The 15777-nt window shown below is 40.7% G+C and overlaps 1 protein-coding gene across 5 annotated transcripts in view; it reads right to left on the bottom strand.

The window, feature by feature from the left end:
- SPAST (spastin) overlaps positions 1-10444 on the bottom strand; it is a 60834-nt gene extending 50390 nt beyond the window's left edge. For all 5 annotated transcript variants that reach the window (XM_045828097.1, XM_045828095.1, XM_045828096.1 and 2 more), the window contains exon 1: positions 9694-10444. In XM_045828097.1, the coding sequence (XP_045684053.1) occupies positions 9694-10111 (418 nt within the window). In that variant the 5' untranslated portion in view covers positions 10112-10444. The remainder of the gene's footprint in view (positions 1-9693) is intronic.
- Between the last annotated feature and the right edge of the window lie 5333 nt (positions 10445-15777).

Here is a 15777-nt window from a genome sequence, read left to right on the forward strand (position 1 = left end):
CTACTACTGTTTCCTAAAAAAACATATAAACTATGTATCAAAGTTTAACTATGTTCTAATACAACCTCTAGAGGCTGTAATCTTAAAAAGGATTATTGAATTAATAATAATATAGTTTCAATTTTCTGAGGACCTATTATGCACAGACAGCATTTTACAAACATTATCTCAGTGTAGTGACTTGCCTAAGACCCTGAATAGTTGCAATTCAAATGTCAATTTGGAGAAGAGGCACTGCAATTTTAAAAGGATAAAATTAGGCCCTGAAAGTTAAGAAAGAGCAAAGCAACCCCAACATCCAGGAGCTGGCCTAGTATTGCCAGGTAGGCCTAGGTGTAGGTGACCTGGCATTACAGCTAGACCTTGGTGTTCTGTTGAACATAATTAATTTCACAGAGCATCAACTTCACAGAAAGCCACTCTGTGACCATAATGGATCAAGACAAAAACTAGGTCACTCTATTAGCATGTCTAAAGGGACAAAGGAACAAAGTCCAAACCATGGAATACCCACTCTTCAGGCTAAGGAGTGCTTCTTAACCAATTATAGCTTTAGCCTCACTCTAATCTAGTCCCTTTTCTAGATCAGATTTATTAAAGTACTTAACTATAGAATTATTCCCAGTTCCTAACAGCATCCAACTCAGAAGAAAACCCTGCTGCCTTAAATCCTCTTCAGAAATCACCTAACACAAACCCAACTCCTATAATAAGTTCTTTCCAGCACCCTTTTCCTGAGATACACCGCAGTTTTCTATGACAGGGGTTCTTCCTGGTTAAAATAAGTAAAACCAATTGTGCTTCTTCAACCACAGGTGTACGTGTGTTCTAGTGATGGCTGACTGAAAGGCAATGAGGAAGCCCACTTCAGAACAACAGATAATTCTCTCCTCTCTGTTGTAGCATAAAATATCTGCAGAACAGGAAAGATGTGAATAAGTGTAGCATTTCTATGCTATACCTATGTAGGCATAAAACATTTAATAGTCTCCAAGAAAATTATAGATTTTGACACTTTTCTTTCCTCCTTTACCACATTAAACAGCTGCTGAGATGAGAGCATACTCAAATGTTTTACTGCTTACAATATCTATCACGAGTAGTTGTTAGGAAGTCACAAAGCAGAAGAAAAACAGCTGCATCATCATATTAATTCACTGGTGTCATATAGGTCAAGGAAAGGAAACTGGCAGAAAAGTAGAAAATCTATATTTTGACAGAAATAAAAGATCCAACTACTCTTGGGTGAGCAACTACTATTAGGGAATAAGATAGTAGTTAGGAAAGATCCTTCCTCAACAAGTCAACATTCATTTACTGACAATCCCTTGTCATCAGAATGACTAACAATAATCTTAGGAATCTAGTTAGTGAGTTTTAAAAGGTTTAACTGTATTCTACCTAAGGAAAAAAGTATGGACTTTTTGTCCAACCCAATGTAAACTTGCAATAAAAACAAACACAGAAAAAAAAAAAAAAAAAGCCAGAGAAGTTTCGGTCAAGATGGTGGCATAGATAAACATGGCTCACCTACTCACATAGCCACATTAAAATGAAAATGAAATTATAGCTTCTCAGCCTTTTAGCTAAGATCAAATGTAGTTTGTTTTTAATCAGTTTAAAATTAGAACTACATTATAGAACCATCACTCAAAACCATTAGAAATCAGGCTGAGCCCTGGCTGGTGTAGCTCAGTGGATTGAGCATGGGCTGCGAACCAAAGGGTTGCCGGTTCGATTCCCAGTCAGGGCACATGCCTGGGTTGCGGGTCGGGCCCCTAATGGGGGCCACGTGAGAGGCAACCACGCATTAATGTTTCTCTCCCTCTCGTTATGCCTCCCTTCCCCACTCTCTAAAGATGAATAAATAAAATCTTAAAAGGGTTGAGTAGAAGTCTGACACTATGGAATTAAAGAAACCATATCCATCCAGACTGGTAAAAGAGGCATAGATGTGGAATGGGCTGGTCCCACACCCACCAGTGGTGGATAAAAATTCAGGAGGGATATCTCAGCAGCAAGGATGCCCAGGCCCACATCAGGGCAGCCAGCCCAGCGTTCCAATATCAGGAAGATAATTTCCCATAACTCCTGCCTGCAAAAAGTAGCAGGAACACAGCTGGTGGAAGAAACTTCTAGAGTCTCAAGCAGTTCCTCTTAAAAAACCCACACACAGACTCACCTACTCAAACTCATTCCCTCTGATCTCAAGTACCAGGGTAGCAGCTTGAAAGGCACCAGTAGCATACTGGGAGGAAGTGAGGGGTCTGGCATCAAGGTGAGAGCTGGGGGACAGCTTTCTCACAGACAGAAAGGCCACTGTCCCTTTTTTGAACCCTCCCCCAACAGAGCCACAGAGCTGGCAGACTGGTGCCATATCTGAGACTCCATCAACCTGTGTAACGCTGTTTGTTCGATCCTGGAGATCCCTAAGACTCCTTGTCACCCTATTTAGGGGCCCACCAAACCTGTTAACAGAGACTCCTCCATATGAGTGGATGAACTTAGCTCATTCTTCACAACTTCCTAAATCATCTCAAACAAGGGACAACTGATCTCACTCAGCCCCCAGTTCCCATACCTCTGGCTAAGTGACCCCAGATATAACATTAGCAGCAGCCAGCCTAGATTCATAGTTTGGCTTCTCCTAGGAATCTCCAAGCCCAGCACAAGGAATGAGCATCTCAAATTGCTTTAGAGTTCAGGCAAGGTGGCTCCAGGCAGAACACAGGTGGGAGCCAACCATGGCCTGCACCAACCGGGAAACCACAGGGCCTGAACACCCAGTGGATAGCTACAGACCACATTGGATTACCTCCACCCTGCCCTGCACACCTGTTCCTCCACAGAGGGTGAAGGTTGGTGGTAAATTGTCACAGCCAATCCTTGGAGATGACTGGGTAAATCCCTCCTATTGACCTGTCAAGAGCAATCAAAGCTCACCTATAAGAGAAGAGTGTACTCAGTCCACACAAAGGGCACACTTCGAGTACCCAGCTTGGGTGATAGGGGAGGCTGTGTCACTGGACCCTACAAGACACGTACTACATTAGGCCATGCTACCAAGACAGGGAGTCACAGCAGCTCTTCCTAATACATAGGAACAAACACAGGGAGGCTGCCAAAATGAGGGAGAAAGAAACATGGCTGGGATGAAAGAACAGATCAAAACTCTGGAAAAAGAATGAAACAAGAGAGATGAGTAATCTATCAGGTGTAGAGTTCAAAACACTGGTTATAAGGATGCTCAAGGAACTTAGTGAGGACTTCAGCAGCATAAAAAAGATCCAGTCAGGAATGAAGGATACACTAATAGGGGGAAAAAAAAAAAACAAAAAACCTTAGAGGGAAACAACAATAAAGTGGATGAAGCCGAGAATCAAATCAATAATTTGGAATACAAGAAAGAAAGAAAAAAAAAACCCAATCAGAATAAGAAGAAAAAGAATCCAAAAAAACAGAGGATAGTATAAGCAGGTCTCTGGGTCAACTTCAAGTGGTCTAACATTTGCATCATAGGGGTACCAGAAGGAAAAGAGAAAGAGCAAGAAATTAAAATCCTATTTCAAAATATAATGAAAGATACCTTCCCTAATTTTGTGAAAGAAATAGACATATATATCCAGGGAGTACAGAGAGTCTCAAAAAAGATGGCTGCAAAGAAGCCCACTCCAAGACACATCATAACTAAAATCCCAAAAGTTCAAGATAAAGAGAGAATCTTAAAAGCAGCAAGGGAAGCCCTGGCTGACATAGCTCAGTGGATTAAGCATGGGCTGCGAACCAAAGTGTCGCAGGTTCGATTTCCAGCTAGGGTACATGCCTGGGTTGCAGGCCATAACCCCCAGCAACCGCACATTGATGTTTCTCTCTCCCTCTCTCTCTCCCTTCCCTCTCTAAAAAATAAATAAATAAATAAAATCTTTAAAAAAAAAAAAAGCAGCAAGGGAAAAGCATCTAGTTACCTACAGGTGAGTTCCCATAAGACTGTCAGCTGACTTCGCAAAAGAAACTTTGCCAGGCTAGAAAGCATTGGCAAGAAATATTCACAGTCATGAAAAGAGTAACCTACAGCCCTGGCTGGCGTAGCTCAGTAGATTGAGCATGGGCTGTGAACAGAAGTATCGCAGGTTCGATTCCCAGTCAGGGCACATGCCTGGGTTGCAGGCCACAGCCCCCAGTGACTGCACATTGATGCTCTCTCTTTCTCCCTCCCTTCCCTCTCTAAAAATAAATAAATAAATAATCTTAAAAAAAAAAAAGTAACCTACAGCCAAGATTGCTTTACCAGCAAAGATATCATTTAGAATGGAAGGGCAGATAAAGAGCTTCCCAGACAAGAAAAAACTATAGAAGTTCATCATCAACAAACCATTAGTATATGAAATGTTAAAGGGACTTAAGAAAAAGATCAAAACTATAAAGAATAAAATGGCAATAAATATATATTTATCAATAATTCAATCTAAAAAACAATGTAAGCAAACAAGAAGAACAGAGACAGACTCATTGATACAGAGAGGGCTTTGATGGTTGCCAGATGGGAGAGGGATGTGAGGGAATGGGTGAAGAGGTGAGGGGATTAAGAAGTACAAATAAGTAGTTACAGAATAGCGATGGGTATGTAAAGTACGGTATTGGAAATAGAGTCACCAAAGAACTTAAACATATGCCTTATGAAATAATGGTTTCGGGATTACCTAAAGGAGTGGGGTGTTAGGTGAAGGGAGGTAAAGGGGGAAAAACTGGGACAATTATAACAACATAATCAATAAAACAATTTTTTTAAAAAGCTAAGACTAGAACAAAGGATAAAGTTCCTAACATTGGCTGCCTTTTTGTCGGTTTAGTGCAAATACAAATAAATATTCTGAAAATGTGAAATGTTTACTGTGTATTTAATAAAATTTAATGGTGTTCTCTGGGAAATATATGATATTATCTGAATATCCATCAAAATTATTTCCTTGTTCTTATCATGGAAACTTTACAAGCAGAATCACTGGGCCCAGGAAAACTGTCTGAAATCAATCTTTTCCAAATGGTGTCTAGTAGTTTTTAGAAGTAAAAGAAAGTATATTGAATCTGGTTACTATTCTCTATTTTCCCCTTCTGGAAATAAATGTGGATAAGCACATATTTCGTGTGCATTTTAAATAAAGCCCAAGGTTGGATTATAAGGAAACACAAAATTATATGGGAATTTATTTTTAATAAAACCTGATATTTTAATATGGACTAGGAATAGACAGAAAAAAAGATTTTAGTTAGACAAGTTCTGTCCTTGATGCTAGATTCTTCAGTCCTACAACATCCTGAGAAACTGGTGCTCCCTCTTTGATACAACACTTTGGGCCCTTACTGTCAAGTCCTATATAGTTGAAACACACCTACCAACCTGCACCACTGTGTTATCCAGGCAATCTCAGGCTTGTCTCCCTGCAGGAGCCACGTAAAGCATGTTAAGTCATGTTCTGGTTAATCCAAAACACCACTCTTACAACCTCCCCCTTTCTTCCAAGTATCCAAGGGGCTTAGTAGTTAGCATTGCAAAAACAGAACCTGTTTAGTATAAAACAAAACGTATAAAATTATGAGTCTGTTCACCTAAACTCTGTTCTTCTATGGCTAAGCTCACTCTTTAAATTTTAGTTTCTCTACATGTATAATAGATTTGACAGGCTATCAGTTTGCCAAGGATGTTCAACAATTTAAGAAAATATCCACAAGACTATTTAATTCCTTGAAAAAATGAGGGATATATAATATACATAAAAGTATATACACACCCTAGCTGGCATAGCTCAGTAGATTGAGCGCGGGCTGCGAACCAAAGTGTCGCAGGTTCGATTCCCAGTCAGGGCACATGCCTGGGTTGCAGGCCACGGCCCCCAGCGACTGCAGATTGATGTTTCTCTCTCTCTCTCTCCCCCTCCCTTCCTGCTCTAAAAATGGATGAATAAAATCTTTAAAAAAAATAAAAATAAAAAAAGTATATACATATTTATTCATCACATAACAAGTGTTGTCTTAACACATCTCATTGAAGAGGAAATGTTTTTCTCATGTAACATTTAGAATGCAGAGAGCTCTGCAAATTAACTGGCATCCAATAAACGTTTGCTTTAATGTATAGACCTCATAAAGTGCCATATTAGGTAAACAGAATTTGCTGTACTTCTCCATTTAACGCAGTTTGTTTTCAGCCCCAATCAGTGGTTTGGGCACAGACCCAGAAAGCGAAAGGTGGCCAGTTCGATTCCCGGGTCAAGGCATATGCCTGGATTACAGGCCAGAGGCTACCAATCAATGTTTCTCTCACGCATATATGTTTCTCTCCCTGTCTTTCTCCCTCCTTTCCCTCTCTCTGAAAATAAATAAATAATCTTAAAAAATTATTTTGGTGTCAAACTTAGGCCTTTATTCAAATTCAGTGTCAAAGCTGATATGCCAGAAGAATGGAGTTCAAAATAAACATAGTCACTATATTAACCACATTCATACACTACTTTATAAAAATAAGATTTAATTTGGTCTTTATTTCAAGGCACCAAATGTTTCAGTGAACTCCACTACAGTCTGAAATAACCCACTTGACCTGATGAAATAAAGTGGCTCTCAGTACACTTGGAAGATAAGTCAGGTTGCTAAGGGGTATGGCAGTGCATGGCAACATAAGCCCCTTAATGGCTTATCAGCAAGTTAGGAAAGCTTTCAAGACTGCATATCCAACTCATTTCTATTTGTTCATATATATTTTAATGCTGTGGGAAAGAGGGAGAATGAAATTCTCTTGAGATTAAGTTTTATGTTATCTAGGCTGACTGAGAGGCAAACAGACTTCAAATGTGAACTCTTCTTACTACTACTGGATTAAGGCTAAAGTACTGGGTTGGCCAAAGAGTTTGTTACACCTTTTCTGTAAAATAAAAGACACATTTTTCATTTTCACCAATAACTTTATTGATTTGGGTATGTTGAGTATCTTGGCTATCTCCCACTACTGGCTTCTAGTGGGTAGAGGCCTGGGGTGCTGCTAACCATCTTCCAATGCATAAGACAGCCCACAGCAAAGAGTTATTTGACCAAAATGTCAAGAGTACCAATTAACTTCACAAACCACTTTTGACACGTTCGATCAGTCACAGTACCTTCTTCATACACTGCACAATCTTTTTTTGCTTTTTTACCTTCCTTGAAATGATAAAACACAGTACACCAAAAATGTTACATATCTTCTTCCATCTTCAATAGTAAAATGGCTGCACAAAAAGTCACCAAATTTTGTAAGTTTTTTTTACTGCAGCTAATGTGACAGCTGTCACAATACAATCCAATAAAACTGCTTCAAATGAAGTTACAGACAACTAAGCACTACTCGAGTTATCATACAAAAAAACTAAACGAACTTTTTGGCCAATCCAGTACAAAAATTTTTACTATGTACAGGAAAAACTAGGTAAAAAAGGACTATGGCAATATAAATTCAGTTTTACTTCATTTTTAAAGGAAAATGAATAATTTGTTTCAGTTTGAACTAATTTATTTTAGCATATGATGCATCAGTCATATTCTGATGTCCACTTTAGAAACTGAAGCATGAAACAAAAACCTTTGAATTATCAGCAGAAAGAGGGTGAAATATGATGTACCTGGATTGCTAAAAGCATTTATACTTAAAAAATTATTTAATATGATTTAAATACAATAGATACAGACATATGTGTAATACTCAAAGTTAAGTCACCAGCATGAAACCGAAGGTCTCAATTCTACCTGTCACTTATATCTCATATGGAACTGATCTCTCTTTAAATCTAAGAGCCTAGGGTCTTTTTCAGTTTTTCATACCTAGGTTTCCCTTGACCAGTCCTCTGGCCATACCTTCAAACTCCCATCATCCAGTGTTAACTAAAATTTCTTTGTATTTTCTGGCACTCTCTTCTTAAATACAACAATTAATCTACCCTTAAACATATTCCCTCTATTTTAAACATCTTTGACCTAGATGAGTAAACTTCAAAGGACCCTATTAAAAATAGGGTCCTACAGTGAAACATTACATCTCCAGGAAAGAATGATAGTACCCTTCATCCTCCCCAAGAGATCTTTGAATGATCCTAAAAGGTGGTGAAGAATGAAGCAGCTAACAAAACACTTCCTTCCACAAATACATGCCCTTCTTTCCTTAAATGTCTGTCCTTCTTTGAACTTTAACCTTCACTCTGTCTTTATGTTCCAAAACCGTGAACACCTCCTACTTCTCACTCCTGAGCCCCACAAAGGAAATTGGTTTCAATAAAACTAAATCTAAAACAGTTTCTGGCCCTGGCTGGTGTAGCTCAGTGAATTGAGCATGGGCTGTGAACCAAAGGCTCACCAGTTCCATTCCCAGTCAGGGCACATGCCTGGGTTGTGGGCCTGGTCCTCAGTGGGGGTCACGTGAGAGGCAACCACATGTTGATGTTTCTCTCCCTTTTCCCCTCCCTTCCCCTCTCTAAAAATAAATTAAAAATCTTTAAAAAATACTGTAACAGTTTGATAAAATTAAAAAGTAAAAATAAAAGTTTCTGGGGTTGGTAGTGGAGAGATAGACTACAAATTAAGAGCAGTTTGCTTAAAAAAAAAGAACAATGAAAGTGAGTACTTAATTCAGGTGGTAGAGGGAAAAGATCTCAGCACACTGGATTTGAAGACGGAAGGAGGGACTTTCAAAATGTTACAAGACTCTACTTATCATCTTCCATAAAAAAGTTTCATTACCAATTAGCCCAGGTTTGGCATGGCCTGCTTTAATCTTTTGAGCCTTAGGTTTTTCATCTGTAAAATGTGGACACTTAATAGTACCTTCACCTCACTGGGTAGTTGATGGGATTAAATACAAAACACAAGGAAAGCTAAGAGCACAGTGCCTGGCACATGGATCAACATACATTATCTTAAAAGAAATTTGAAGTACGGAGTATCCTTGCTTTGTTCAGAAACATAAATCTTTAAGTTTTATTGTAAAATGATATATATAAAATTAGCCTATGCACTCATTTAGCATTTCGATTTAGTAACTAAGAGGCTGCCTTGAAATACTAATCCAGATAAAACCAAATTAACCAGGGACAAAAGTTTTAGGCTAAAATAGAACTTTACTGAAAAATACTCAAGAGTTATTATATTGCTAAAGTGACTGCCATGAAACTTTAAAAATGCAAATTCAGCTGTAATCATATGCAGCTGTCCCTTTCAAAATTAAGTCACTGTGTGTTCTTTTTTTTCCTGACACTACAGTACCCTGCTTTCATTAGGGGCCTTTAACAAGTCACAGCTCCTTCGCTATCAAAACCTTTTTTGGAAACCTGGCTCAGAGGAAGCCACACACTGTTTACAGAAGGGATCCGTGTGGTCACTCTAGGACAACTGTCACTGTTACCAGCACGTCTGGTATAAGAAGAGTAAGGGAAGGCTGGTGTGTGAAACAAAGTCGACAACTAGGCAGCCCTGAAAGGGGAGAGGTTTTAACTGAGAAACGCAGAGGATGAAGGTCTGACTGCAGGGAAGCAATCTCGCGGGGAGGATCAATTTCCAGGGGTGCACCGCCGGCTCGCGCAGGAAAGGGGCGCAGGTGTTGCCCTCCCTCGGCGACCCTACCGCTTTCTTCCCGGCGCCACCACCCCTTCCCCCCGCCCGGCCTCCAGTTACCTTTCTCGTCCTCATCGATGCGCAGGGCAATGGAGATGTACTCGAAGGCCTGTTTGTGGAAAGCTCGGACGCGCTCGGCCTCTCCGCCCGGCACTGGCGCCGGCGGTGAGGCCGAGGCCGGCGCGGCTGGGGAGCTCCTCTTGGCGGCCATGAGGGCGCGGGAGAAGCGCTGGCAGAGCCACACGAAGAGGAGCCCCAGGTGGAAGGCGGCTAAACGCAGCAGCGCGAAGCCTGCGAACAGCGGGTAGGAGAAGTAGTACAGGTTCCGCTTATGCGGCGACTCCGGCGGAGGAGCCGGCCTGGGGGCGGGACGGGCAGGGCGGGCGGGGGCCAGGCAAGGGGGCGGGGGCCTGGGAGGCACCGGGCTGCTGGGGCCGCCGGAGCCTTTCTTCTTCCCGCGTCCACCTGGAGAATTCATTCACAGCTCCCACTGCCGCCGCCGCCATAACCCGCCTCCCGCAGATCGACGGCGACGAAGTGACGGCAGCGGCCACTGGGACGGCGAAGGCCACAGACCCCCGCGCTCCGGCCGGTCCCAAGAGCTCCGCACCTCGACTCACAGCTCGCCGGCCCCGCCCCTTTCTCTTCCTGCTGGCACTAGCACTGTCCCTTCTTCTCAGGCTGAGGTCGGCGGCTTCTGCCCCTCCCTCTCTTGGTCCTCTTAGCCGCCTCTAGTAGCTCAGAGTGGTGGCCGCGCGCGCACGCTTCCCCCGAGTCTTTCTCCGGCGCGCGCGCACGCCGCCGTCTTTGTTGACCTAAGCTCCTACTGCGCGTGTGCGGCGTCCGCCCTCCGTACCTTTCCCGAGGAACTACGATTCCCAAAGTGCAGTTCGGCTCTACGTCATGCACTGTTCCTGGGAGCCCCGTAGCAGGGAATATTGTTCACCAATTCACCGAAATACGAGGCTGCAGTTTGGGGACCGTCGGCTTGTTTGCAGGGTTTCTATCTTTTAGTGTCGTCGTTTTCTTATGAGTATTTGTTTCAGTATTTTCTGCCCGTCTTTCGCATAGGATAATTACTCTGCGTTCTAGCTCAGAAGCAATGGGTACCAATCTAGGAATTATCTAAGAGGGAAGCAGTAGTAGAGACGGACAAATTTTAAGGTCACCAAAACGAGAATATTAACTCAATGGGATGAAGTCAACGATTCCAGAGGTTCAACTGAATTACTATGTTTAGATGAAGAATTAATTTATTTGAAGAAGGGAATTTTTAAGGTAATCACACAGTAATCGATTACACAGTAATCGTCCCATAATTTACTGAGGAATCCCCACTGGGTATTCCCTGACACTCCCCCGCCCCCGCCTTAATCTGTATGTCCCTTCCTTTAGGGATCTGCCTATTCACTTCTGCTGCCAGCACAAAAACCCACCTCCGAGATTACAGAGATGGAATATTGGGTCAATCGTACCCTCCTAGTAACTGGAATCTTGGATGAAAACACTGGGATAGAAGGTAGTTAAAGAGCAGGCCTATATGGTTCACTTCATCGAGGTCTCTGAAGATGCCAGGTTCCTAGTCTGGTCACTTTATAATGTAAACTAATAAATTAACTATTTAGCCTATTTCTCTAATTTTTGTTTCTCTACTACTCTACAAGTATAGGCTTCTGCAAACATGACTTGCTCCCTGTTTCCCTCCTACTTCTCTCTCCCTCTTTGTTCTTGCCTCTGTGCTTACTCTAGTTCATGCTGAAAGGCCTTCCTTAACATCTTGATTCATTTCAATTGCTGACTTCCCTCTTTTGAGCTCCACAGTACTTTTTGTTCTTGTGTAAAATCTATTATATTTACACATATATCATGTAAGCAAGAAGTATATAATTTATATGTATAATTTAAAGAAAAACAATAAAACAAACAACATCCAGTTTATGAAAAACTAATGTAACCAGGTTCTTGAAGCACTCTGTGAGGCTCTCCCTAATTTCAGACTTTCTCCCCTTCTACAGAAAGCCACTGTCCTGATTTTTGTACTCATCCCTTTGCCTTTCATTTTAGTTTTGCATATATGTGTGTAGTTACCTCTAAACAATATATTGCATAGTTTTGCCTGGTTTTGCCACCAGTGTAATCATACTGCCTGTATTCTTCTTAATTAACTTTTACTGCTCAATATTTAAGTGTTTGAGATTCCTCTTTGTTGATTTTTTTTATCCTCAAGCAAGGACATTTTGTCCATTGTTTGGTTGTTTTTTTTTTTTTTGAGAGAGCGGAAGGGAGAGAGAGAGAGAAAGAAACAAACATCGATTGCCTCCCATGTGTGCCTCAACTGGGATCGAACCCGAAACCTAAGCATGTGCCCTGAGAATCGAACCTGGAACCTTTTGGTTTATGGAACAATGCTCCAATCCACTGGCCAGGGCCTTTCTTGTTGATTTGTATAGCTATAGCACATTTATTTTCACTTCTGTGTTCCATTATATGAATTTACCACAGTTTATTTTAGTTTGGTGCCAGTTTTTTCTTTCATCTTAAGTAACTACTGTAAGATTTTGTTTATTTTTTTTGAGAGGGGAATGGAAAAAGTGGGAGAGAAACATCAAGGTGTGGTTGCCTCTCGCGCGCCCCCTACTGGGGACCTGCCCTGACTGGGAATCAAACCCCCGGCCCTTTGGTTCACAGGCCCGCACTCAATCCACTAACCCACACCAGCCAGGGACTACTGTAACTTTTTAACTTGGCCAAGAGATGGTCCAATAATAGAGTGGTTTTGGAGTTAGACTGGATGCATTCAAATCCCTGCTCCACCACTTTCTGTGATCTTGGACCTGTAACTCAGCTTCTACATCTGTTTTAGCCTCTATGTCTATTACATAAAAAAAGAGTAGTGGCCCTGGCCAGGAACTCAATTGGTTAGAGCATTGCCCTCATATGCCAAGATTGTGGATTCATCCCCAGTCAGGGCACATACAACAACAAAATCAGTCTTTCCCTCTTTTTCTCAAATTAATCAATCAATAAATTAATTAAAATCAATTGACAAGTAAAACATTTTAAAAAACATAGTAGGCAGTAATGCCTGGAATGAAGTTGCTGCTTGATATTTGTTCAATGAAGAATGGCTCTCCCACAGCTGTATATATATATGGTATATAATTCAACTAAATTCACACTGTAATTCACCTAAAAGGAACTACTGGTAAAATTCTGAGCATTCTTTACTATTTCCCAGGACCACAAGTATCCTCAGGTCATTTTTCTTTCCTTTGCTTCTCCTGCTACCTTCATTGTCAAAAATTTTTTAGGGCTTAACTGTGATGTTTTCTTGATTAATCCTTCCCTTATCACCTCCAGCAGAAATGATCCTTTTTTAAAAAGGATTTTATTTCTTTATTTTAGAGAGAGGGGATGGGAGGGAGAAAGAGAAACACCCATCATTTGCCTTTCACACGCCCCCATCTGGGGACTTGGCCCACAACTCAGCCATGTGCCCTGCTTGGGAATCAAACAAGTGACCTTTTGGTTCTCAGTCTGGTGCTCAGTCCACTGAGCCACAGTAGCTGGGGCAGAAATGATCCGATTTTAAAAATTCTTATGATGATACAGTTGTGTAATTCTATGGCTCTTCTCATATATTGCCTTATGTGATAGTTATTTAAGTACTTCATTACCTCCTGTTATAAATTATAAACTTACTTCAAGGAAGTGGCTCACTTTCTGCACCTAGCCTGAGCCTTGATTATGGTACTCATTTAATAAAGATTAATACTTTGAAAAATAATTCAAACATGGTAATTATTATAGAAATATGTTGCTGTGTAATAGACCACTTCAAACTCACTGACTTAAGAAAACAACTATTTATTTACTCACAATTTTATGAGTCAGCAACTTGGGATGGATTCAACTGGGTAGTTCCTCTGCTGGCATTGCCTCGGGACATTCACAGGGATGCAATCATCTGATGGCTTGACTGGGGCTGAGAGGGCAAGCTGTCCTCACTCACATGTCCAGATGCTGGTGGTGGCTGCTGGCTGGGGCACATATCTTCAGCAGGGTGTTCCATAGTTCTTTACATTGAATCTGGCCTCTACAACAGTATGAGTGGAAGCTGCAAGGCCTCTTGAAACCTAAACTCCATAATTGCACAATGTCATTTCCGTTGCATTTTTTTTTGTCAGAGTAAGTCACAAGGCCAACTACAATGTAAAGGATGGGAAAATAAATTCTACATGTTGATGGAGGAGTGGCAAAGTCACATTGTAAAAGGATATGTGTGTGTATGTATGCATGTATATATATATATGTATATGTATGCATGTGTATATATATGTGTATATATATATATATATATATATATATATATATATATATCCCTTTTTGTAAATGGAATTATCGTGGCATCTTTGAAAGTAATCTGCCACAGCGATTATGCGTCGAATTTCTTTTTACCTCAAATTCAGACTGGAGCTAAGGATGGATGACTCATCTGGGAAATCAATGCTCAACCATTTTGCTGAATTATAAAGACCACATTTTAATCACGAGGTAAATTAACATACTTAAGTTTAAGGAGAGAACAACAGCGATGATGGTGACTACTGGCACTAACATTGAACCACGTTCTGAGCTAAGCCGTTTAACTTTTACTGTGTTATTCAATCATCACTATTTGAGTTAAGCATTATCTGCATTTTTTTAAATAGAGAATCGGAAGTTCTAACAGTCTGTTACTTGCCCAACATCACATATTAGTTAAATACACATACTTCAGGGTCTTAAAGGAAAAATCTAGCCTTTCAGAGAAAAACATTTTTATGTATTCTCTTTATGTTTTATTAAACATGAAATACGTTTTTAGCCCCTGGAGGAGGAGTTACCTTTCATTTCTGGTCATCCATGTGTTGAGTTTCTGGCTTCTGGCTTCCCACTTTCTAACTCTCTGATATCCAGTTGTGCTTAATATTGACTGTACTTTTCTGTACCTTGCCCATTTTGTGGGGTGGGGTGGGGTGGGGGTATGGTAACAACACAGGTTAAGAGTCAGAAAGACTTGGGTTGGTATTCTACTCCTGTCACTAATTAGTTGTGTGATATAGAACAAGTTTTTAAACTAGTTAACGCCTTTGTAAAATGGGCGGAATAAGAATTAAATTACAAAATGAAAGAATACATCTAAAACCTCCAGCATAATACCTGTAAGAGGGTTCAATAAATTTTGCTTTGTCTCATACACCTACAAAGCCATTCCAGAATTCAGACTTTACTGGGATCTCAATTTTTAGTAACCTCAACACATGTTCTGCTTCTTGAAATTACTTGCCGGTCACATCCATTTTATGAATTAATCTCTTCCTGGATTTGTCCAAAGGATGTTACCCTGGCCTTATACTCCGTCTGGTATGAAGATCCTAACCTTCTCAGCCATTTAACCTAGAGTTTGACAGCCTCCCAGTTTTCAGATGGTGAAAACTTGGAGAACACTTAATCTTGAATGAAATCTGGGCCAGTTTCACCAGAACAAAAAGGAGGAGCTGAGTACTGTGCCAACTAATCCAGGACATTCGGTCACTTTATCACTTTAACCCATTAATCTATTTACAAAGTGACTGCCACCAGGTTTGTTTGTTTTTTTTTCCTGGATATTTTAGCTCTACTCCTCTCCAGCTTGAAAGATGTTGGATTATTTGAAGTAGGGAGTAATGACAGATATTAGAGTCCTTTTTTAAATTAAAAAGAAAAGTACAATAAAATGGCACACCTAGAACCAACAGAGGAACTGACTGATTCTGAAAAAGGCAGAAAACTTAAAAGGGAAACAAATGAAAAGGCACTGTTAGCCCTGGCTGGTGTTGCTCAGTGGATTGACTGTCAGCCTTTTGAACCAAAAGTTCACCAGTGTGATTCCCATTCAGGGTACATGCCTGGGTTGTGGTCCAGGTCCCCAGCTGTGGGTGTGTAGAGGCAAATGATGGATATTTCTCTCCCTCTCTTTCTCTCTTCTTTCCCCTTGCTCTAAAAATAAATTTAAAAAATTTAAAAGACATAGCTGAAGGCAAGGGATAGGAGGAGTAGAGTAACAGTTAGGTGATTATTATCCTATTATCTGTGTTAATAAGCAAAGACATAATTGCAGGC

This window comes from Phyllostomus hastatus, unplaced genomic scaffold (genome assembly GCF_019186645.2).
Source record: "Phyllostomus hastatus isolate PE091 unplaced genomic scaffold, TTU_PhHast_1.1 phas_scaffold_78, whole genome shotgun sequence".
Lineage (NCBI taxonomy): Eukaryota > Metazoa > Chordata > Mammalia > Chiroptera > Phyllostomidae > Phyllostomus > Phyllostomus hastatus.